The sequence below is a fragment of the Rousettus aegyptiacus genome, unplaced genomic scaffold (assembly GCF_014176215.1).
Source record: "Rousettus aegyptiacus isolate mRouAeg1 unplaced genomic scaffold, mRouAeg1.p scaffold_m13_p_2, whole genome shotgun sequence".
Taxonomy (NCBI): domain Eukaryota; kingdom Metazoa; phylum Chordata; class Mammalia; order Chiroptera; family Pteropodidae; genus Rousettus; species Rousettus aegyptiacus.
Window position 1 is genome coordinate 1,562,574 of NW_023416295.1, and position 22,285 is coordinate 1,584,858.

Below are 22,285 nucleotides of genomic sequence, written 5' to 3' on the forward strand. Positions count from 1 at the left end.
CTGCCGGCCTCTGAAGAAAGGGTCACCCCGGACCTGGGCGCCGTCTCGGACGCGGGGGTCACCCCGAACCTGGGCGTCGTCTCGGACACGGGGGTCACCCTGGACCTGGGTGTTGTCTCGGACGCGGGGGTCACCTCAGACAGTGGGGTCACCTCGAACACAGGCGTCACCTCGGACACAGGGGCTCTCGCTGACAAGCTGCCATCCCTCAGCCCCACTGAGAGAGTGAGGAGGACTAGCAACCCGGAAGCTGTGGGAAGGGGCTCAAGCCTCCAGGGGCCAGAAGACCCGACCCACACCTCAGCCCTCGAGGTGCCGAGGCAAAGATCTGACCGCTGCTCAACCCCTGCCCCGTCTCCCCCACCAAGGGCACAGCCCTCCTCAGTGAAATCCTTGGTTTCTCAATGAATGGCTCGTAACCAAGAAGTTTGATGTTTAATTCTTCCTCAAGTGATGGGGTAGCATTTTTTTGGCTCCGGGGAAAATCACGCCTTTTATTTGGAAAACCGATCCCAGAAGCCAGCGGGGCACACACTAGCCGTTGGCGTCCTGTGGCAATAAAGGGAGCACTCGCAGCGTAAGGAAGGCAGAGACCTGGGCGCTAATCTTACCTTTTTGTTTTCAGATGCAATAACGAATCAAGCAAGTCTATCCAGGGTCACACACGAGAGACAAAGCCGTGTGACTTAAATTCTTTGCAGACCCATAATAAATCAATTAGATTTATTTCAGGGGAGTATTTTAAAATAATCATTGCCACCGATTAAAAGCCCATCGCATCAATGTATGAGTGTTAAAAAGCTCTCAGCAGACCAAGTAAAGCATAATGGAAGGACGGCCATCTGACAAGGACGGCCGTAAAGAACTAAGCACCTGAGGCTCACGGGCTTCGCAGTGAAGTATGGAGCACTTCTTCCCTCAGAGCGAGAACAGGGCCGGGCTGTCCACTCGCCGCCTCTGACCGACAGGGAACTGGAGAGCCCAGCCCAGGCCACCGCGCCGCGACGCCGAGACTGCCTTTCGCGGAAGGACAGCGGGGACACGACGTGACACTCTGGGCCGAGCCGCACCAAGCCGGGCCGAGCCAGCTCCTTTCCGGGTGCCCTCCCCGGGGGTAGGGGAGGAGGACGGAGCCCACGCCTTCGCCGCTGCCCGTGACTCCCCGGGGCACACAACACCCGCAGGTCTCTCTGGAACCACCAACAGCCTTCTCTGGATCTAGACTTGGTTTAAAGACCAAAAAGCCCCTCTCGCAGGTGGCTAGCACACAATAAAGATGGCTTCTCTCCACTGGTCCACAGACCACCTCACATCTGGACAGAGGCAGCCGCCCCCTGACCGCTGCCTGGCTCCGGCCCTTCCCGACCACGAGGGGTGGGCAGGCCTTGTCCCCCACTGTCTACAGCCCCAGCATGCGGCGGCCCTTGCCTGTGGGTGCACCTCTGAGAGCTGGCTGAGGGCAGCCTGCCAGGGGCTGCCACTGGGCCCCGCTCCGGGCAGGTGCGTTGAGCCGCTGTGCACCAGCGGCAGGGGTGAGGGGGGCTGGAGGGTGAGGCTCAGAGTCAGGCCTTGTCATCTCGAATGGCCCTGGATCCAGGAAGGGGGCTCTACAGCTGGAGGACAAGACCGACGGTGTCCCCTCTGTCTCCTTAGAGAGGGTACACTGCCCCCCAGCTGTGGACCCACACAAGCCATGTGATCCCCAAGAAGAGGAAACAGTGGCCAGCTCAATGCCTGTCACATAGTCGTTGCCAGGAAACAGCCGGCTGATTGAGTACATGAGTGAGTGACGGAGCCAGCTAGCGGCCTGACAAGGGCATGGAGGCCCAAGTGCACGGAGACCTGCCAGGTAGGGCCCAGGCACAGGCAGGCAGGGCTCACTCAGGCCAGGCCCCTGGAGGAAAGAGGGCAGTGGAAGGAAATAGACTGGGGACAGGCACAGAGCAGCCCTTCGGCTGGGAGGCAGAGCGAAGGCTGAGGCCAGAGGCCAGCTCCTCCCAGGAGAACATTCCTCGGGCAGCTGGGGACCTGGCTCACCACCCCCTCCCCCAGACTTCCTTCTTGCCAGCCTGCCTCCCCCAGTGCCAACGGCAATCTGCCTGGCCGGGAGCTCCGTGCTAGAGGCGACAGCTAATTCTAAGACATTTCCAGATCAGTGCAGGCTGACCACATTGGCCTGGGGCATTCTCCTATTGACCTGCGTCTGCGCTGGTCTGTCCTGTTCTCCCAGGACTTACACCCCAACTTAGACGAAATTGCTGCCCAACCTGCCTCATTTCCAGACTCCCGACAAGCGAAGGAGCCAATGAAACCATTGTTTGCATACCCCTCATGCCCAGGTGCCGATAAACGCCTGGGGAGTGCGTGAAAGTTTCCAACGGCGAGAAGGAAAAACTAGCTGTGAGATACTGAAAATAGATTAGTTCCGAAGAATTCTAGAGGCCACAACATTTACTTTCTAAAATAGTTGATTTCAATATTTTCAGCATCAACACAGAAAAGGCTAAATTTAGGGTGGAAATGTGACATTAGGCTGCAGACTGAATGTGGAGCGAGGCCAGGGCAGGTTGAACAGGAGAATGTCTGTCCGTGTGGATGAGCTGTCTGTTTACTCTTGTTTCCGGAACAATGGAGCTCAGCATTGACGTCAATGAGTATGAAGAAACAAAGGGTTTTGGGGTGTGTCCGTGCAGCTGAGCCTGGATTTGCTTGGGGTGTGTGTGTGTGTGTGTGTGTGTGTGTGTGTGTGTGAGAGAGAGAGAGAGAGAGAGAGTGAGGGAGGGAGGCGGGGAGTGTGTCCAGGTGTCCTTGTCAGAGAAACAGGAAGGGACCCTCTCACAGTGAGTGTGAGCCACACAGCAGACCTCCAGGGCTTATGTGGGAAGCCTTGCCCCGATGAACTTGGCATTTGCCCCGTTTGCACCTGGGGCAGTTGCAAACATACCTCGTCAGAAAGAGAGAGAGGTGGCTGGCATGCAGGGATTCCTAAATGTGCGTTTGGCTTCAGGAACTGGCGGCTTAGTTTGCCTGCAGGCTACGAGATCTTCCTACCTTCCCAGCCCTGGTCCTCAGGAGAGCCCGGGGAAGAACAGGTCTCTTGGAGGGAGATGCTACAGGCACCAGCTTCTTGGCGAGCTCGTGCCCCCTCAGCCCCACAGAGCCCTGCCAGCCTCGCCTCCCCTATCGGACCCTGTGTTTCAGAGCCTGCTGCAGCTGAGCTGCCTCCGAGCCTGCATGCTGTTCCATGTCCAAACGACGTCTCACCCTCCAGCTGGTCTCTCTCAGCACCTTAGACAACAGCCTGGGAATTTGACCCCTCAAACGATGTTTACTGAAAGAACAGGTGGGCTCAGCCGAGGCGCTCCAGGGCACGGTGCTCTGTCCCAGGCCCCCAGCTCCTGGGTCTCTGTGGCTTGTGCCGCCGTTCCCAACTCTTCAGGTGCTGCCTCCAGCATGAAGCCTCCGGTCTTATGATCCGCGATGCCCAATTCGGCGTTTGATTAAGTTCTCTTCTCAAGTCCTTTGTGCCTAATGATGTGGTTGGGGGCAGGGACAAAATCGTTTATTTCATTTGTACCACCCATAGTAAAAGTTATCCTATTTCTTGAACCTAAAATTGGACACATGATCTCGAAAATAAGAAAGGCCACTTGGAAGCTGACCGTCCTGGCAGATCTGGGACAAATGCTAACCTCGGTGGCCTAGGTGGGCGTGTGCCGGGAGCTCCTACAGGGCCGGCCAGCTTTGGTCCCCTGGGCGGCTTCGTTGCCTAGCAGTGAATGAATAAGAGCGGGCAAATGCATGAATGTGAATGTGTGAATGAAAGATGTCCGCCAGAGACGCGCCTCCGGCCTGTCGCCGATGGTGGCGGCCTCCGGGGCCTGGGCTTCCGCGGGAGTCCGTCTGCGGGGCGGACAAGGCTGGGAGCGCAGGAGCGGGTCCGCGCCCCGCGCCCCGCGCCCCGCTCCCCCAGCCCGCGGTGGTACGCGCCACTCTGGGCTCCCCGAGCCGCCGGACGCGAGCCGTCTTGAATGGAAGGCGCCGAGGCCGGAAGTGGAAGGGACCACTCAGGAGGACGAGCAGGGGGGCACGAGCGCGCCGCGTCTTCATTGAGGAACCGACGCGGTGAACATGGAGTTCCATGTGCGTCTTATGTAAAGAGAGTGACGGGCACCGCGGCCAATGGACGCGCGGCGCTCGCAGGCCCGACTCCCTGGTATGCAAATAAGGCAGCTCCGCGGCCAATGGAGGGCGCCGGGGGCGGGCGCGGCACGCGCGGTCACGTTTTCCACTATGTGACAGCGGCTCGTCAGCGGCGGCGGCGGAGGCGAGCGGCCCGGCTGTCTACGCGCTGCTCTCGGCGGCTGCGGCCACGCGCGGGGTCGGCGGACGGAGCGCGGCCGGAGCGCGGACGCGCCGGCGGACAGGCGAGGACGCGGACAGGCCAGGTGAGTGCGCGGCGGGGAGCACCGGCGCCGGGCTGGGACGCCCACTGCCGCCCGGCGCCTGGCTCGCCGGTTACGTAACCGCCCCGGCCGGCGCGGGCCTCGGGCGGGCGGGTCCAGGCTCCGGCGGCCGGGCTCCGGGCCACGGCGGCCGTTGCTCCGGCCCACCGAGGCGCCGACCGAGTTTCCTGGGCCCTTCCGCTCCTTCTCAGCTTGAAACCGTTCTCCCCATTTCGCAGATCAAGAAACTGAGGTTCTCAGGGGTTCCCCGCGCTCAGAGAGCTGCTGAGTGACTCCAGACCAGTTGTTAAAGGCGCCCTCCCTCCCCTAAAGGGAGGGGGCGGGGGGCCAAGGCGGCCACGGGGCACCGCGGCTGTCCCTGGGAACACGGAGAGCCCCTGGGGGTGCCGGCTGCCTGCCCTGAGGCTAGAGAGCCCAGTCCCCAGCTGGGAAGGATCACTGCTGGGCACTGGTCTAGAGCCCAGTGTGGCCCGCCCATGGGTCCCCTTGGGTGTGTGAGCAGAGTGGCAGGAAGGCCCCACCTTATGTTCACGCCCGGGCCCACCCTGGGCCCCCTGTACTTATTCTCTCACCCTAGGTTGGGTAGAAGGGGTCCCAGTTTGTGTTAACAGTGATTAAACCACCTTTCTGGGGTGTCTTTTGGCTGCCAAGCCCCAGACGTGGACCAGGGGCCACACAGCAGCCTGCTAAGCCATCCAGGAAGGCCAGGGTAAGGGGTGACAACTCGGTTGCCACGGTTTCTGTAACCTACACAGAAGAAACCAGTTTGGGAAGCTGATTCATACTCACAGAACAACGGATCCAGAAGGCGCCCTGGAAACCATCCAGGATGACCTCTTAGCTTGACAGAGGGGGAACCCGGGGCCCAGACACCTGCTGGCATACACCGTGGCAGGGCCGGGCCTGAGTTCAGGGTGTCTGCAGGGTCTTCCCATTATCCTGAGGGTCTTGATCTGGGTCGGGGTGAGCTCCTGAGGTTCTGTGAAGGCCCGAATCCTGAGTAGGCTGGAATTTGGGGGAAGGGGCCCCAGCACAATGGCAGAAGCCCCCATGAGCACCTCTCACCCCGCCTCCGCCAACCCCAGGCAGACACAGCGGGGCCCCTGGCTTCTCCCTGGCTGCAGAGCAGAGGTGCCCCTTCCCTGACCCGGGGCCCGGGCCCGGGCCAGGTTTGGCTGAGAACGGAACGGCTCTACCCGAAGGCTTTCATTGGTAATCGAGTCTTTAAATATGAGGCTAATCACTTTTCATAAGGTGCCTGGGTGACATGAGAAAGGGACTTCTCGACTACTTATTTTTAAATGGAAGCTACGTGATATGCCAACACAGGATGGTGTCGTGGGTGTTCACAGTTATCTGTCGCCGTCATCGGGGTGTTATTCACTGGCACAGCGCTAACGCAGCCCTGGCTTTCTGTGGAGGCTGGGGTGCTGGGGGGGCGAGGGGGAGCCTCTCTGCCAGCCAGCGGCTGCTGCTGGGTGACTCAGCCCCCCCCTGTTTCAGGCCTCAGTTTCCTCATCCGTACAGAGGGACTCAGATTAGGCGATGGAGGCTGGTGTCAATTCCTAGGCACACTCTTGCCTTCGGGCCACCTGGGGTTGCTCTGTGAGGCATGTCCCCATGAGGCACGTCTGCCCGCTTACAAGGAAATAGGAAAGGTGCCTTTCATTTGTGCTATTTCTCAGTCACACACTTAACTTTCAGAAAATCCTGGGGGACAAGCCCCTGCTTTTAGACGATGGTGTAACTTCCCTGGGCCTCAGCAAACCCCAGGCTCCATGGGGCCATTGAGTGGCCGGCTGGACCGCCCAGCGTTTAGTCAAAAGAAACGAGTGACGCTGAAAACTACCGTCTTCAGCAGAACTAGAAACACCTAACGATGCTGTGCGGACGCTCTGCACCCCTCCCTGGCGGAAAGCTGGGCGCCTGAGCACCCGGCCGGGGCCCTGGGGGTCCTGAGGGGACCTCTGTCCGCTCTTTGTGCTCCTTGTATGCACGTGCAGCAAGTTGGTTGCTGTATTTCCAAGTCTAGAGCAAATAGCAGTGAGGGACCAGGTGAGCAGTCAGCAGTCATGGCTGGGGGTCAAGGCCTCTGGCCATGCTGAAGGAGGAGCAGGCTCCCACCCTGGGGGCCTTGAGGGTGTGTAGAACTCCGCCTGGGTAACAGACGGAGCGTGACAGAAATAAGGACAGCTCGGTGTTCACAGGCCCCGGAGTGGCCGGCTCCCTGAACTCTGAAGCCAAGAAGCTGGGAGTTTTGCATCATCGTTGTTTAAATCCGGCCGCTCAGTGTCTGAGGTGTTAAAAGGCAGAGCCCGGTCCCGGAGAGGCCCCGTGCGAAGCCCAGACATGCCGCTCCCGGCCCCCTCCCTCCCATGTTTGGAGGGCCGCGGCCACATTTTCCTCAGTTACCCAGCGTCGTCATGGAGAGCGTGGTGTTTATTTAGCAGGACAAACATTTTCTCCCGATTACAGTGGGCTGGCCTCGAGGACTTGGCTCCTACCAGGAAGAAGCGACTGCGCTGTGATATCTGGGGTTGTAAAACACCGCCCGCTCGCGGACGTGGAGTGCAGGCTGAGAGCTGTTACATAAAGTGCAGATTCGGGCAGAATGAGCCGGCCTGTGAGAGGGCAGGCTGGGCGGGGGCTGGGGGGCCACCAGGGGCCTCTGCCGAGCTGCCAGCTCTCCGCCTCCGGAGTCGGGGGCTAGGGACGTGGGTGCTCCCTCTGTGGACACACGTCATGCTGTGACCTTATGATTTGGGACTTCTCTGTACGTATCCGACGCTTCACTTCCAAACACTTGATTGCCTTCAGTGGCCCGCTGTACGCTGACTTCCCATTTCCACGCAGGAATGTCCTTCTCCCGTGGGCTCAGGGCATCGCGTGGGAGAGGCCGTCACGGGGCGGGGCGGTGGCAGCGCACAGTGGGAATGCTGTCTGTCCAGGCTGTGCTTCTGTCCCCCTCTCCCCCCCGTTTAACCGTTTGTGATGGAAACTCTGAATGTGCGAAGGTAGAGGAGAGAGGGTGATGACCCCCCATGAGCCCTCGGGCCAGCTCCAACAGTTTCAGCTCCTGGCCCCGCCCCGTCCCCCCCTTCCAGCACTTTCTAAACGTTCCTCTGGCTGAGCGGGGGATGGGCAGGGAGGGAAGGGGAGGCAGCCCATGCTACTGAAGGTGTGGCCAAATTACGAGCTCCTTGGGGCCCCAAGCTTCGCTCCTGTCCTTCGTCCTGCGGTGTGACCGCTCTCCACAGACGGGGGCAGCGTGTGGACGTCTGCGAGGGGGGCCTGGGGCCTCGTGCCCAGAGCGCCTGGCTCCCCCGACAGCCCCTTTGCAGCCCAGCCGTCCTTTCCTTTCCTCCCCTGTGCCCCAGGCCAAGAGCCCCGCCCGCACAGGGTTGGGGGGCGGGGAACCCCGGGCTGGCGGGAGCGGCTACACAGACGTCTGTGGCGAGCAGGAGGCAAAGTCCACTCTCGCGGCGCGGCGCTTTTGCCGACTTGGCAACATGAGGTCAGCCCATTGGAACTGCCAGTGCTGAGGGCGCGTTTTCTAGAACGTGAAGTTTTGGGGGACGTGGTTGGGTTTGTTGCTTCACACTTCTGCCATGCTCGCGGACCTTCTTCCACCTCGGGTGGCCTTGTGACGCACACTCAGCGAGTCCTGCTCAGACAGACTCCCAGGGACTGGGAAGGTCAAAGCCGGGAGCTGCAGCGAGGGGCCGCGCGGAGCCCCAGGGCGTGCCCGGCGGGGCGTGCGTGGTCGCTCCTTCCTGGGATGTCTTGTGCCTGTGCTGGGGGTGGCCAGCGAGCTCTTGGTCCTTTGAGTGTAAGCCAGAGGCGGCTCAAAAAGTTGCTTCTGCAGCCTCGTCGGTGTTGCCGAGTGGTTGGCAGTGAGGATAAAGCCAGCCTGTGGGACACCGGCTGTGTTCCAGACACCGTGCACGGGCCACGTCATCCCCGCCCCCCCCATCCCGCAGGAGGCAGGTGCTGCTGATGCCCCATCCTGACCTGAGGAATAAGGTGCGGGCGGCTGGGGAACTGGCCGAAGGTCACGGGGGCGGGAAGTGGCGGGCCCCCTGCAGCCCCTGTGGCCCGGGGCTGCTCACTTAACCGCGTGGCCTCCACAGTTCCCTCAGCAGGAGGAGCCGGGTGCACATCGGGGGAGGGCTGCAGGGTGACCCGGGCGGGGCCGGGGCATTGGGGCAGCGGGGATGGGGACGCCCTTGGCCCGCAGATGGCCCCTTGGCAATTCCGCTGAGCCGCAGCGAGAGCCCCTGAGGGGCCCTGGTGCCACCTGACCGCCGCTCTGCAATGCCGTGAAGTGTGAGCTGCAGCTTGCGCGGGACACTCCGCGTTCCTCAAGCACACAGAATGGAGCCGGAGTCCGGCCCCAGCCGCGACGGGCGGGTCTGGCTGTGCCGGCACACTGCAACCGGCCTCCCGCCTCGCCTGGCCCTTCCGCTCCAGACCCCAGACGCGACCATCTTCCCCGAACCCCCTGCCTCAGGACCTTTGCGCCTGCTGTCTCCCGCCCAGCGGACTCGTCCTGCAGCCTCGGCCCGGCTCGCTCCCCCCGTCTGTGCAGTCCGCGCCCACGGAGCGCACGTTCCGGGGGAGGCGGCAGGTGACGAGAGGTCACCGCCAGTGCCCAGTGCCAGCAGAAAGGCAGAGGTGGCCTGGGGGGGGGTCACCCTCTCCACTCTACGTTCTCTACACTCAGAGTTTTCCTCACAAGTGGTAAAGAATAATGGGGGGGGGGGTGGAGGGGGACAAAAGCCCAGCTTGGACAGACGGCGCTTCCGCCGGGTGCTGCCTCGATGGCCTGAGCCCCAGGCGCGAGGACGCTCCTCCGTGGAAGTGGGCGTCAGCGTGTGGCGGGCGGCCGCCCGTGACCCGGTGCTGGGCAGCGGGGCGTTGGTTCGGGTCCTCTCACAGGCGGGGTCTGGGCAGGAGCTTACGCTTTGCCGGGGGGTGCGGGAAGGGCAGCGAGGACGGGAAGGCCCGGGCGCTCACACCAGACGACACCCTAACATGCCTCTCGCAGACCCCGGGCAGGTCGCCGAGCCCCTCGAGACCTCATCTGAAAGACTGTCAGAAGAAGAACGAACCGAGGGAGGGAGGGAGGGAGGAGAGAAAAGCTCCAGCGCAGGTCGTCCGGGGAGAGCGGACTCGCCGCCTGGCCCCTCCTCTCTCCGCTCACCGTGGTCGTAGTTCCCCCCGGGGCTGCCCGGTCCCCTGGCCCCGTTGCTTCGCCAGCCTTGGCAGTAGTTGGAGACGCACAGGCCCGCCCCATGGTGTGGCACCTCGTTCAAGGCCACCCGTGGCCAGCCGAGCCAGAGACTCCTGGTGGCCTCAGGCGTGAAGCGAGGAGGACCGCGGGGCGTGTGCCCGGCAGCGGCTGGGGAGCAGGTGGCTCCAGGGCTGCGGACAGCGAGGCTGCGGGGCTCCGCACCCACGTGACGCGCAGGGGCTCGGGGGCGAGGTCAGCTGTCGCCTGTGCCCTAGGCGCAGCCTTCCCTGGCCCCGCTCCCTGAAGCTTCACGCCCGGCCCCTCCCACGCCCTCCCAGGCCGCCTCTGCCTTTCTGCCGGCACTAGCCGCACTCTGTGCGCCGTCTTCCGCTGCCTCGCTGGCGGCCCGCTGTCCGCCCTGGAGCGCGAGCTCCGCAAGGGCGGGAGGGCGTCTGTCCGGTCCTCCGCCCCAGCACCCGCCGTCGGCACCGTGCGCGATGCACACGCGTCCCCTGCCGGGCACACAGCGGGCACCCCCAGCGCGAGCCCTGCCCAAGCGCCGTCTCCCGTCTTGGCGTTGCTCTCCCACCAGCTCTTTTAGGACCTGGCATCTTCCCACGTCAGAGTCTGGCCTCCCTCTTTTTGATGGGTGCATAGTGCTCCCTGGTGCAGATGCCCCAGCTTTACGCATTCGGCCTCGAGGGCCAAGCCCTGGGGTTACAGCCAGCAACCATCGGAGTGCAGCGCTGGTGTGGAGTCCAGTGTGGCAGTGGAGGAGGCAAAGCCGGGAGGGGGTGCAGAGCCGGCAGGGGAGAAGGCGGTGCTGTGTGCACAGGGGAGCAGCAAGTTCCAAGTCTCTGGGGAGCAGTGGCTGGACCAAGGGGGCAGCCTCGGCAGGGGCTGACAGCAGGCGGCCGGGAGGCCTTGCTCGGAGCCGGTGGGGAGAGCATCGCGCTTGCTGCTCTGTGGATCGTGTGGCCAGGGAAAGGCCGGGGCCAAGTTTGGAAGTTGAGGCTGGCACCTGGCCCGGGTGGCCTTAGCAGATGGGGTGCCCCAGCTGGGACGCCGCCAGCCTCCCTGCTGACGAGGGAGTCGGCAGATTGTCGGTCCTTCTCTCTGTGGGACTAGCCCATTCTTAACCTTTGGTCTCTAGTCCCAGAAGGATCACTTTCATTCTCTCCTTGACTTGGCTAGAACTTCTGGGAAACGCTTAAAAAGACCAAGCGGTAGACTTGCCGGTTCTCTTCCCGCCTTGCGCTGGTCTGTGCTGGCGCTTTGGGCTCTGTCATTGGGGGTGTGGATAGGCAGCAGCCGCCTCACACCTCGTGGGCGTGTGCCCTCCGCCGGGGTCTCCCTCCTCCTCACGCCGCAACGTGGTCACATCACAGCGGAGCTGCCCAAGGCCAGCGGGGCTTTCGGTCCTCTGTGGGTGACCTGTTCGTGTTTCCTGTTTGGATGCAGGCAGAATTTTCTTCCTCCTTGAAAACAGCCTTTTCCACCGCATGCCGCTAAGCCCGGACACCCATCAGGCCGCTTTGCCTGCCACCCAGGGAGCCCTTGGGTGGGCGCGCACAGCCGCGTCTTCAGCCAGGGCGGCTTTCTGCGCGTGCGCCTTTCGTGACGCTGCCAGTCCCACGGCCTGGTGTCTTTTCCAGAAAGAGCTGCTCCCCGCAGGTCAGCGTCGCGGGCCCAGCCACGGAGCCGTCGTCGTCGCTGGCTCTGGACTTCATCTTCCTAATTTCTCTTCTCATGTGGCTCCTTCCTCTGCGGCCTCCACTCTCCCTCCCTCGCCCGTTCGCTCAGTCTGCCCTCTCGGCTTTGATCTGCGGCGCAGCGCGGGCGCTGCTCTAAAGCCGGTCCTGAGCGCCACGCCGCGGAGCCTGTGTCCCTCCGTCTCCGCTGAGTCTTTTCAAAAGCCAGGTGTTGGTTCTCATCTCTTTGTCGGTGTGAGAACAATACAAGGTCTCATCAGACCTGCTGTTCTCCAAAGACTACTGCGCTCGGATCCTCCGTGAGTCTCAGTCTTCAGGGGACTCCAGTGCCGTCACCTGCTGCTGGGTGGCTTCAGGCAAGGCACCTACCTGTTTTCTCAGCCGGACGCTGGAACCCAGAAGGGCGTCCCACGTGCCGTATGAACAGTGGCGATGAGCGTCACGTGAAATGCCGGGCGTCAGGCCCTTAACGCGGTGTCTGCGGTTCGGGATATTGATAAGCGGCAGCCGTCAGCACGACCGGAGGCCACGGCTGCCGGCTTCTGGCCTGTTTCTGTGAGCACATGGACGCTGGCCGTGGGGCACATTCTGCCTTCTGGGGACGCCTCCCTCTCCCCCCGTGAAGGCACCGCCGCCTGGGCCCTTCGGATGTGCCCCCCCCCCCACCCGGCGCCCAGGGCCGGCGCTCTGACTTCCCGACTTCTGCAGTCAGGAGGCAGGAGCAGCCTGGCCCGCGCCGCCGGCTGCAGCTGTCCGGGTCCCTCCGCTTTCCGGGGCCCCCTCCTGCCCCCCGCAGGCCAGGCCCAGGCCGGGAGCGGCTGCCCCCTCCCTGCCCTCAGCAGCGGGGCCCCACAGCTTCGCTGGGCCCTAGTCCTGACCGCACCCTCTCGTGTCCTGCCCTCACCAGACACTCTCTGGTCTGCGCAGGAGACGGCCTTCCGGGGCCTCCTCGCCCCCCGCGACCGCTAAGCCTCCCTGTCCTCCGGCTCCTGTGAGCCCCCTCCCACACAGGGTCCTGGCCCATCCCGCGTTGGCTCTTCCAGGGCTAGTGCAGAAGCCTCGGGGCGCTGTTCTAAAGCCGGTCCTGTGGGCCACACCGCGGCCCTCTGCTCCCCGTTCACACCTCCTTGCTGAGCGCCAGAACTGCCCAGCCCTGGACCCCTCATGCTCCCTGCCGCTCTGCCCACACCCCCTCTCTCCCCAAAGCCTCCCCCACTTACATCCTCATTCCAGGCCCACGGCCTGAGTTGGGGTCCCCCGTACCATGTGATGCGTGAGGCTTCTGACCTACATGAAATGCAGGGTCCCAGGCCCTGCCAGCCGTCCCGTGGGACTGTGTCTCTCCCGGAGGCCCCACGTGCCGGGTGCCGTGCACCCACACTCCCGCCGCCTCCCGCACAGGCCATCAGCAGCCCGCCGCGGGGGGCAGTGCGGCCCAACCCAGCCGCCCTCCTGCCCGGTGGCAGGCGGGGGCTCAGTGAGAAAAGGAGCGAGAATCCACGCGGGACGCCGACCACCGCCGCGCGCTCGGCGGGGCGTGGGCAGAGCCGGGTGGCCGGGTGGTGGGCGCGCTAGGTGCCCGCACTACAGGCTGACGCCAGTTCCCTCCTTTGCCAGCTTACGGAGCCGACATGAAAGGGTTTGCTGGGTTTGCCCCCAGCCCCAGGAGCCCCCCCCAGGAGCCCGTGGAGCCCACGCCCGGCCCGGCCCCGCTCCAGGAGGACGTGGACATGGGCAGCGGCTCGAGTGGAAATGAAGCCAACGAAAACTGCTCCACGGGGCGGGAGCTGCAGGGCAGCGACTGTGACGACAGCGGCAAGGAGCTGGGGATGCAGGTGGAGCCGCCCGCCGCCCGCCAGAGGTGGGCCCGCCGCCGGCCCCGTGGGGCTGCGGGTGGGGGGTCCTCGCTGCCTCGGCCCTGCGCCGCGACGGCTTTGCCCCCTTGAAATCGTGACGATCAGCGTTTTCAAGATTTTGAGAATCTCAGTAACTCAGAATAACGTTTACCGGGCTGTCCTGCCTCGCAGTGACGCCGCCGTCCGCTCTGCAGCCCTGGGCACCGCGGATCAGTGGCGGGGCGGTGGGAGCCAGAGCGGGCCCGCCAGGGAGGCCGGCGGGGTGCGCAGGGCACGGGGCGGCCCCTGCGGCGCTGGCGCCCTGCCCCGTGCCCGGCGCCCTGGGGTCGGAAGGTCTCGTGTTGCGGCCACACCTCAGCCTCGCACTCCGACTGCCCTGCGGTCGCGCCGGTCGCCCTGGCCGGCCGGGGGAGAGTGGCCCGCACGCCGTCCTCTGACTCTGTCTCTGTTCTTGTTCTCGCAGTCCTGACGCCTTTAGCCTGATGATGGCGAAGGCTGACCACAACCCCTCGACGAGCGGCTGCAGGTAAGGCCAGTTTGAACCACTAATTTTGTTACTGGAGGTCAGGTGTCGGGGCGCTAGGGTGTTTTCCAAGCTTCCTGTTAGTCCGCGTGACCATCTCCATTGTGGACCAGCCACGCCCTTCCCGACACCAACTGTCCCCAAGGGCCCCTCGGAGCGTTGCTCTGGATCCAAGCAGACCTTGTCCACCTTCTGCATATGTCTATCTGGAACATTCTGCACTGTTTTTAGGTATTAGCAGCAAGTGTAGCCTTGACTTCCTGTCCGCAGACATGTCCGCCTCAGCCCTGGAGCTGCCCCAGCCTCCAGCCCGGGCCGGGGCACTCTGCCCTCTCTGCCACCTGCTTCCCACCGTTCTGCCTGCGCCCCCCGCTCTGAGCAGGCCCGTCTCCCTCAGCGAGCGCCACCCGCCCCGCCGTCCCCCTTAGAACGAAGGCCCCTCTGTAGGTCTCTCGGGTCTTCCCGTGCTCGCCGTTCGCGTCCACGCCGCAGGAAGTCACGCCTGTGCTCTGTGGTCGCCATCGCTCGAGGCTCTTCTCCCTGAGGCTCAGCGCGGCGCTGCGGTCCACTCAGCAGACTGCAGGGCACCCCGCTGGCCTCGCCGGCACCACGCAGGTCGCACCCACGCAGGGAAGAACCCGGCTGGGGGTGCTTCTCACCCCGTACCCGGCTTAGAGCACCGGTTCTCAGCCCCAGACAATTCTTCTCCCCCCAAGAGACAGGTGTCTGGGGACACTTTTGGTTGTCACAGCTGGCACGGTTCCTGCTGGCCTGCGCTGGGAAGGCCAGGGACGCCGCTCCCCTCGGGCAGCGCCCACAGAGCACCGCGCACGGAAGTGCGCCCCGGCTGGGGAGCGTGACCGGAGCCACGCGTCCCCGCGGAGGGCACTGACTGCCGCCCTCCGCCCCGCAGCAGCGAGCAGTCCGCCAAGGCGGACACGCACAAGGAGCTGATCAAAACGCTCAAGGAGCTGAAGGTCCACCTCCCCGCAGACCGGAGGGCCAAGGGAAAGGCCAGCACGTTGGCCACGCTGAAGTACGCCCTGAGGAGCGTGAAGCAAGTGAGGGGTAAGTCCGCACACACGTTCGTTCCGACCCGTGGCAGGGGGTTCCAGGTCCCCGCAAAATACAGCTCGGACTGTGCCGGCACCTGCCGCTCAGGCCCCGCGCAGCACAGGGGGGTCGAGGAGGCTCGTGAAGCTGCCGCGGGTGGGAGCCTCAGTCCGTTGGGGGTTTGCACTTGACTTTTAGAGGAAAAAGTAAAGTAGCAGAAAACCAGCTTATGAAAGAAACGTATTCACAACACGAAACCTCTGTGCTCTGGGCCGGGGCAGTCACGTGTCGGGGTGCAGCATCTTCCAGGCTCCGGAGGCCCTGCGGTGGGCATGGCCCCGTGAGCAGCTCCGAGGGAACGGAAGTGAAACGCCCCCAGCCTTGCGCTGAGGGCTGAGGGCCTGCCGCCCCTCTCCCAGGGGTAACGTGGAGAGAGGTAGGGAGGGAGCGGCCAGCGCTCACCCTCTGGGGGCAGTGGTCAGGGCTTCTCGGTTCAAGACCCCAGGCAGCTCCCTTCTGTTGAAATGTGTGGACGCCCCGCCATGCTCTTTGGACCGGCAGGGCAGAGGCCCCCTCCAACACAGCCCACGGTAACCCCACTCTGCGTCTGGCCGTCCGCGGATGAGTTTGGACTTTGTCATTAGGCGGCAGAACAGGTCAGAGAGTTTAGCGCTGGTCAGTGGACTGCTGGAGGCTTCTGTCTGAGGATGCATTGCAGAAACCTGCACAGAGGCAGCCACCTGTGAACAAACCCTGTGACCTCCAGAACGGCCACGTCACTTGGCTCAGACCCTCCGTCTCGGTTGTCTGCAAGCCCCTCACAGAGCTTCCAGCAGAGTCTGGTCTTCTTCCAGTGGCTTCTGTGACCAGACCTGCCACCAGGCCGAGGCCCGTGTCCTGGGTCGCAGGTCGCTGCAGGCGCCTCTGTCTCCAGAAGGGCGAGGACCGCACTGCTGGGTGTGCGGTTCCTCCAACCGCCTGAGCCGGGAGCGCAGGCGGGGGCCCTGCGCGGGGCCGTCGAGGGCGCCGTGGCTGCGCGGGGCCCGCATGTCCGGGGCGTGCGGCCCAGCCTCGCACTCTGCGCCGCGGACGGGACGGGCCCTTCCAGCCTCCTACCCTCTCCGCGCCGCCCGCCCCGCCCCCGCCCCGTGCTTGGAGAAGCAGCAGACAGGTGGGGCAGGCGCGCGTGTGCGGAGCTGGCCTGAGAGTCTGAGAGTGGCAGGCGCCCGGGGGTCCCTCCCTTGTCTCCGTGGAGACCGCCAGTCCTGCACTGTGAGGAGTCGCTTAGCCGTTTGGGTTCGTTGTGATGAGCGAGCTGAGATGGAAGGAAAACGAGCATCACCTCGGGCAGACGTGCGGGCCCCGTCCCGGCCACCGCGCCCTGGTCCATGCGGCGCGTGGTCCCGCTGGCCGGCGCGGTCAGAAACGCGCGTGGGACAGAAAGCCTTGAAGGCAGAGACGCGGCGAAACGGTGGCTCAAGTCCGTCACCGTCGGTGACTGTCTCAGGGCACGGCACGCGGTCCGGGTGAGGCTTGTCCCTATCGGGGGTTCGATGGCCACGGCGAAAGCCTTGCTTCAGACGCCGCCCACGCCTTCTCACGTCCCACAGCGGTCGCGGGGCGGGGGTGGGGGTGCTGCTCGCCGGCGAGGCGGGGCGGGGGGAGCGGCACCGGCGCGGGAGGGCGGGCTGCCCGTGCCCTTCGGGGGCCTCCCTGAGCCCCCGCGGCCGGGGCTGGCTGTGGCGCTGGCTTCCCCAAGCGGCCCTCGTCTTCGAGTCCCGTTCCGAACAGTGCCACGCGGCACTTCTCACGCCTCACGCCCCTGAGCAGTGAGTTCCGGCCGGATGGCCCGGCCGAGGCCTCCCGGGGAGGCGGACCAGGCCTGCCGCAGCCGTCCTGTGTGGGGCCGCGGTGCGTCACGCGGGGTGGGACCCTGTGCCATGTCATTTACCGTGGCGCCTGTTACCATTGTAAAGTCCTGTGATCAGCAGTGCAGGGCGGCCAGATCCCCCCAGCGGGGTCTCAGCCTGGTCCTTGGAGAGAGGGTCCTCGACTCCACGCAGGACAGGGTTCAGTGTGAGCCAGCGTTAGGGTGGGGAGGTTCATGAGGGAGGGAACAGCGCTCCACAGACAGCGCGGTCTCCTCAGAGTGGGGACTGCGACCCCGTGTGTCTGAGGACGTGTTCGAGGAATGGAGTTTGTGCTTTTGACTTTCCATGAAAAATTACTGATTATGGGAAGCGAAGAGTGGAAAGCGTGGTCGGGTTTCTCTTGAACTCAGTGCAAGGTGCAGCCGAAAGCGTGTGTCTTCCCGTTTCCCTTTCCTGCTGGGCCGCGCAGTCTGAGCGACTCTGCGAGGCCGGTGCTCTGTCCCGAGGTCGCCCCGTGGTCTGGCCTGGCCGCCGTTCCCATGTCAGGCCGCACGTAGCAGGCTCTGCGTTCCGCTCGGTTTAATATTTAACCCATGTAGTTTTTATGCCTCTTCCCTATGTCAAAAGGCCTGATTTTCAGTAAAAAAACAAAAACCAAAAAACACGGAGGTTTCTGTTCGCGCCGCCTCATCCTCCTCTGTGGATGTCCCGTCCGTGTCCCAGCAAGACAGCCCCCGCGGCCCCCTCCATTCCGCGGAGGCCAGCTCAGGACCCCGCGCCCCGTGTCCCCCGCAGCCAGCGAGGAGTACTACCAGCTGCTGGTGTCCAGCGAGAGCCACGGCTGCGGCGCCGACGTGCCCTCCTGCACCGTGGGCGAGATCGCGCGCGCCGCCTCCGAGTTCATCCTGAAGAACGCGGTGAGTGTCCCGCCGTGCAGGCCTGCCCCCACCGGCGCGAGGCCCGCGGCCATGCGGCCGAGCTGGCGGCCAGGTGGCCAGAGCAGCAGTGTCGACGCAGGAAGTGACTTCCTTCCTTAAAAAAAAAAAGTGAAGTCATGGTGTAGACGTCTGCTGTTTCCTGCTCCTGCGACCTCGCCTCAACCCCGCGCGGTGCCGGCAGGGGGTGGGGGCACCGCGATGTGACCGTCGGCTTCGTGCCCTGGGCTTCAAACTCAGCTCGTGAGACTCTGAAGCTCACGTGTTTCTAAGGGGCCCATACAGGTGGGGGGCCCTTGGAGATCTGGGGCGAGGGAGCGAGTCGGCCCAACCCCCGAGTCCCCAGTCCCCGGTGACAGAGAGCAGGGCGGGCAAAGCTGGCCTGGAGGGCGGGGCGCCCACTCCTCCCCGACTCCTCCCCCCAGGGCCCCCACAGCCGCCCTGGCGCAGAGGGTCCCCGAGGCCCACAGCGCCTTCCCCTCACAGCCCGGCCCGGCCCAGACAGCAGAGCCTCTGCGCCCAGGAAGACCAAACGCACGGCGCCCACGGGGTCCCCACGGCCGGGTTCCTCCAGCAGTGGGACCCTGACATGCTTCTTTAGGTTCAGTCCCGTCTGGACCCCAATATGAGCGAGGGCAAAGGGGGGTTGTTCTGCAGGGCTGAGGCGGGCGCAAGGGGCTCCCCCGACCCTCCACATGCCCTTCCCGGCTGCCCGCCGAGCCTGGCCCCTCCCGTCCGGTTCCCGCTGCGTCCTCACCTGGGCCGTGTGCTTCCTTTCCAGGACATGTTTGCTGCGGCGGTGTCCCTGGTCACCGGGAAAATCCTGTACGTCTCGGACCAGGTGGCCCCCCTCTTCCGCTGTAAGAGCGACGCCTTCCAGGACGCCAAGTTCGTGGAGTTCTTGGCGCCGCACGACGTGGGCATGTTCCACAGCTCCACCACGCCCTGCCGGCTTCCGCCCTGGAGCGTCTGCAGGGGCGCAGGTGAGGGCCTGGGGGCGCCGCGCGGCGGGGGGGGGGCCCGCGCCCACCCCAGCTCTGCCGGAGGCCAGCACAGCGGCCGCCCTCCCCGTCCACGGCGAATGAGAAAAACCTGCTCAGAACGAGTTGAGGAGAAAAAGGCTTCTTATGCATTTCAGAGAGGGAAGCCCTTCCGGAGCTTAGGAAACGCCAGGCCTCCTGGGAGCAAAGGCGTCTGAGGAGCTGGGGCTCACCCGAGTCTGCAGAGTGCAGGGAGGTCCGAGGCGCACCTGCGCGTCCTGCTGAGGGGCGTGACAGTGGCAGAGTGACAGCAGACGCGCTCCTCACCTTGGGAGCAACTTGGTGACCGCAGACATGACAGACATGACATCCTCCCGGGCTCACGCCAGGGGCAGTGGTGTGTGGGGCCGTCACAGTCCAACCCGCCTCGAGTCAGGCTCACCCCAGCCCGGTCTCCCAGACCCCAGCCGCCGGGCTGCGGCCTTTCCCATCCCCAGAGCCAGCGATGCGTGTGTCAGCCTCTGGCCTGTGCCCGTGCCAGATTGCCCTGGGCCGAGGCCTGGGGCACGTCTGTCGGACTTTCCCACACCACCCCCGTCAGCCCAACAGCCAGGCGAGTGCAGGTGACCGTGGTGCGTCATGTCCTCCTCCTCCAGTGTGGCTGGGAGCACTGAGTCTGGAAGGCTTGGACGCTGTCCCCGGGACCAGCACAGGCCTTGCACATAGTAGGTGCAGGAGGGGACGGTACAACCAGGCAAGACTCAGCAGAACCATGGCGTGGGGGCCCAGCTTCGGGCGCCGGAGACGGGAGGGCCCCTAGCAGCTCAGGCCTTCCCCGCAGCCCCTCCATGCTCGCAGTGACCAGGGGGCCAGCGAAGGCCCCCTTTGAAGCGTGAGTCCTTTGGTTCCTGTCCCTGGCAGTGCCGGCCCCCCGCAGCGCCCGTCCATCTGTCCTCCTGCACCCGGCGGAGCCCTCGCTCCTCGGTGGGCTCCGATTGCCCTGGGCTGAGCTTGACTGAAGCCAGACGCACTGAGGAGCCGAGGGAGATGAACGGAAAACGAATGGGGCCAGGAGCCCCCCAGCCAGACGCGGCCTCAGCCAGAGGTCTGACTCAGAGCCAGCCCTGGCCCCCTGACCCACACTGCGCCCCGTTTCGCCCGTGGCTCATCAGTCCGCTTTTCCGCGCCCGTCACACGCCCGCCGGCCCCACGCTGTCACCACCGCGGTGTCGCAGCTGCAGCTTCGCGGTGACAGACCCCCAGCTCGGAGGTGGACGTAGGGCTGGCTCCCAGGAAGAGGGGACGCTTGCTTTGGGCTTTGGGTTTCAGATACAGAGCCATCCACTTTGTCCCCAAATCCAAGCCCAAGGCCTGTGCAGTCGGATCACCACAGCTCGCAGGGCACGTGATGAGGACGGCCAGGGCCAGGCTGCCGTGCAGAAGGGGTCACGCTGCGTGCGGGCGCACAGTCCCCCCTGATGCCTGGGACTGAGTCTTTGAACGAGGCCCAGCTGGCTTCGCGGGGCCCCTCCAGGCCAGTGGCTTCTGTCGTGTCCCCTAGTCAGGCCGTGTGTGCTTTTCCTTGTTTCTTTTGAGTAGAGGACACTTTATGTGCAAGATCAAAGTTTAAGATTTCTTTTTAAAAAATTCTGTTGTTACCTGCAATGAGGTCGCCTAGCTGACCTCACGCTTCTACTAAACATCTAAAATTTCAAAGTAAGCACTTTGCAAAAGGACTGACGTAAGCTTTGAAACGCCCTGAGCTGCTTCCGTTAGAACCGAATGCCGCCCAGATGTGCCGGCTGGAATGGTTAGGGTTTTACATCCCAAACTGCTGGCGGTCGGTCAGCCTTCCAGGGTTAACGTGCTCGTGCGCTGGCGTGTTCGTGGCAGCATCGTGTACCGCTTCACAAGGGGCAGACTCCCGCGTGACCTGGTGCGGGCCACGCTGATGAGACGTGTTTCACCGCAGGCAGAACGGTGACGGGAGGTCTCTAATCAAAGCCTTGGCGTGAGTCTGCGTTCACACCCGACTCTCCTTAGGAGAAGTACAGAGCGCTGCCCACACTTGGTTGTGTGATCGGATGAGTGACTCTGGGCTTTTTCTTTTAGATTCTTTCACTCAAGAATGCATAGAGGAGAAATCTTTCTTCTGCCGCGTCAGGTGAGCCCAGTTGCTGGTTTTCCTACACGTGAACCGGACAGGCTTCCCAGCTGCAGCGGCTCGTGTGGGTGGAGGAGGCGCAGCAGCGCAGCGCCCAGGGCCTGCTCGCGCAGGGCAGGGCGGGCTGCGGGGGGCCCTGCCGCACCGCGCCCCACCCCCACCCACGTCCCAAGAAGGGCGTGAACGCACGTCCACGTGCACACGAGGCGGTGACGGCGTGGTCAGCAGGGGAGCGATTTAAACAGTGCTCCTGGGGAGTGTCAGCTGGGGGAGCGGCCAGAGAGGCGCACACCCCGCATCTGTGAGGACCCCAAAACACGCAGCCTTTGGTTCACGTGCGTGTTGTGCGGGGAATTGACCCCTAGCCTTCGCAAGTTGTTAGCCGGAAACAGAGTGACTGGTCGAGCATGCAGCCACAGTGTCGGGAGCGAGCCCTGGCCAGGCCCGGCGCCCACTGCTGGAGCAGAGTCCCTTTCCCCAACTGAAATGCGAACTACTCTAGAGATGGGCTGGGGACCTCCCACTGCTCAGGCTGCTGACCCCGCACTCACCTTCAGTGTCGCTGGAAGTCTGAGGGAGGGGGCGGAAGAGCAGGGCGGGGGCCCGGCTCCGAGTGGGGTAGGGCAGGGGCCACCTGCAGGCTTGCGGAGGGGGCCGCCGGCGTGGGGACGGCCCCGTGACCGCAGCCTCCGCTCCACCCTCCCGTGCAGCGTCGGGAGGACCCGCGAGAGCGATGCGCGCTTCCAGCCGTTCCGCATGACGCCCTACCTGGCCAGGGTGCCGGAGCCGCAGGGCACCGAGAGCCAGCTGTGCTGCGTGCTGCTGGCGGAGCGGGTGCACTCCGGCTACGAAGGTGAGGCCGGGCCCTGCCCCCCGCCCCGGGTCAGAAACGGGATCAGAAACGGCCCCGTGGGGCTGGCCCCAGCCCGGCCTCTCCCGCAGCGCTGGGCAGAGGCTCCGTCCCGGGATGAGAAGGCACCCCGCTGTTGGCGCCCGGCCCTCCCGGGGCCCCCGCCACACCACCCCTCGTGCCCGGCAGACATCTGTCACCCGTGTCCGGGCCATCGCCGTGACAGCCGTGCCTCCCCCCACCCCGCCCCCCGCCTTCCATCCGTGCAGCGGGAACAGCCCCACCCCCCAAGTCCGGGGCCCAAGTCCCTCCCTCCTGCACGCACCCCCAGACCTCAGCCCCCAGAGCCCCTCTGAAGTGCAAGGACACAGCCTCCTGCTCAGAGCCCCAAGCCACCCTGCGCCCTCAGGAACGAAGTGCAGGGCGCCCCCCCCTCCCCCGTGCCTCGGTGCACCTGCTTCTGCGGCTCTGCCGCCTCTCGCCTCGCGGGGCGAGCCCGGCTTCCGCACGCCCATCTTCGCTCCGCCGTTTCTGCTCCTCGCTGTCTGTCTGTGGAGGTCCAGTCGCCGGAGGCTCGTCTCACCCAGCGTCCTTTCCTGGGCCCTCAGGCCACCCTGTCCCCCCAGTAGAACCCCAAATCTG

The 22,285-nt window shown here is 64.5% G+C and overlaps 1 protein-coding gene and 1 long non-coding RNA gene across 4 annotated transcripts in view; one reads left to right on the forward strand and one right to left on the reverse strand.

Annotated features, from left to right (window-relative positions):
- Window positions 1-2,450: 2,450 nt before the first annotated feature.
- Window positions 2,451-4,014, reverse strand: LOC118613648. The gene is made up of 2 exons (XR_004955611.1): window positions 3,693-4,014; window positions 2,451-3,528 (listed from the first exon to the last, which is right to left on the reverse strand). It is a non-coding gene; the product is annotated as an uncharacterized LOC118613648 (long non-coding RNA).
- A 314-nt stretch (window positions 4,015-4,328) lies between these two features.
- The window catches only part of PER2 (period circadian regulator 2), a 35,014-nt gene continuing 17,057 nt past the window's right edge, over window positions 4,329-22,285 (forward strand). The window contains exons 1-8 of one of the 3 annotated variants that reach the window (XM_016144259.2): window positions 4,329-4,448; window positions 13,029-13,272; window positions 13,731-13,793; window positions 14,704-14,858; window positions 17,510-17,631; window positions 18,431-18,632; window positions 20,742-20,793; window positions 21,504-21,646. In XM_016144259.2, coding sequence (XP_015999745.2) covers window positions 13,043-13,272; window positions 13,731-13,793; window positions 14,704-14,858; window positions 17,510-17,631; window positions 18,431-18,632; window positions 20,742-20,793; window positions 21,504-21,646 — 967 coding nt within the window. In that variant the 5' untranslated portion in view covers window positions 4,329-4,448; window positions 13,029-13,042. Of the gene's footprint in view, window positions 4,449-10,243; window positions 11,374-13,028; window positions 13,273-13,730; window positions 13,794-14,703; window positions 14,859-17,509; window positions 17,632-18,430; window positions 18,633-20,741; window positions 20,794-21,503; window positions 21,647-22,285 lie in introns of those variants that run through there. The other 2 variants (XM_016144260.2, XM_016144258.2) reach the window with 2 other exon arrangements.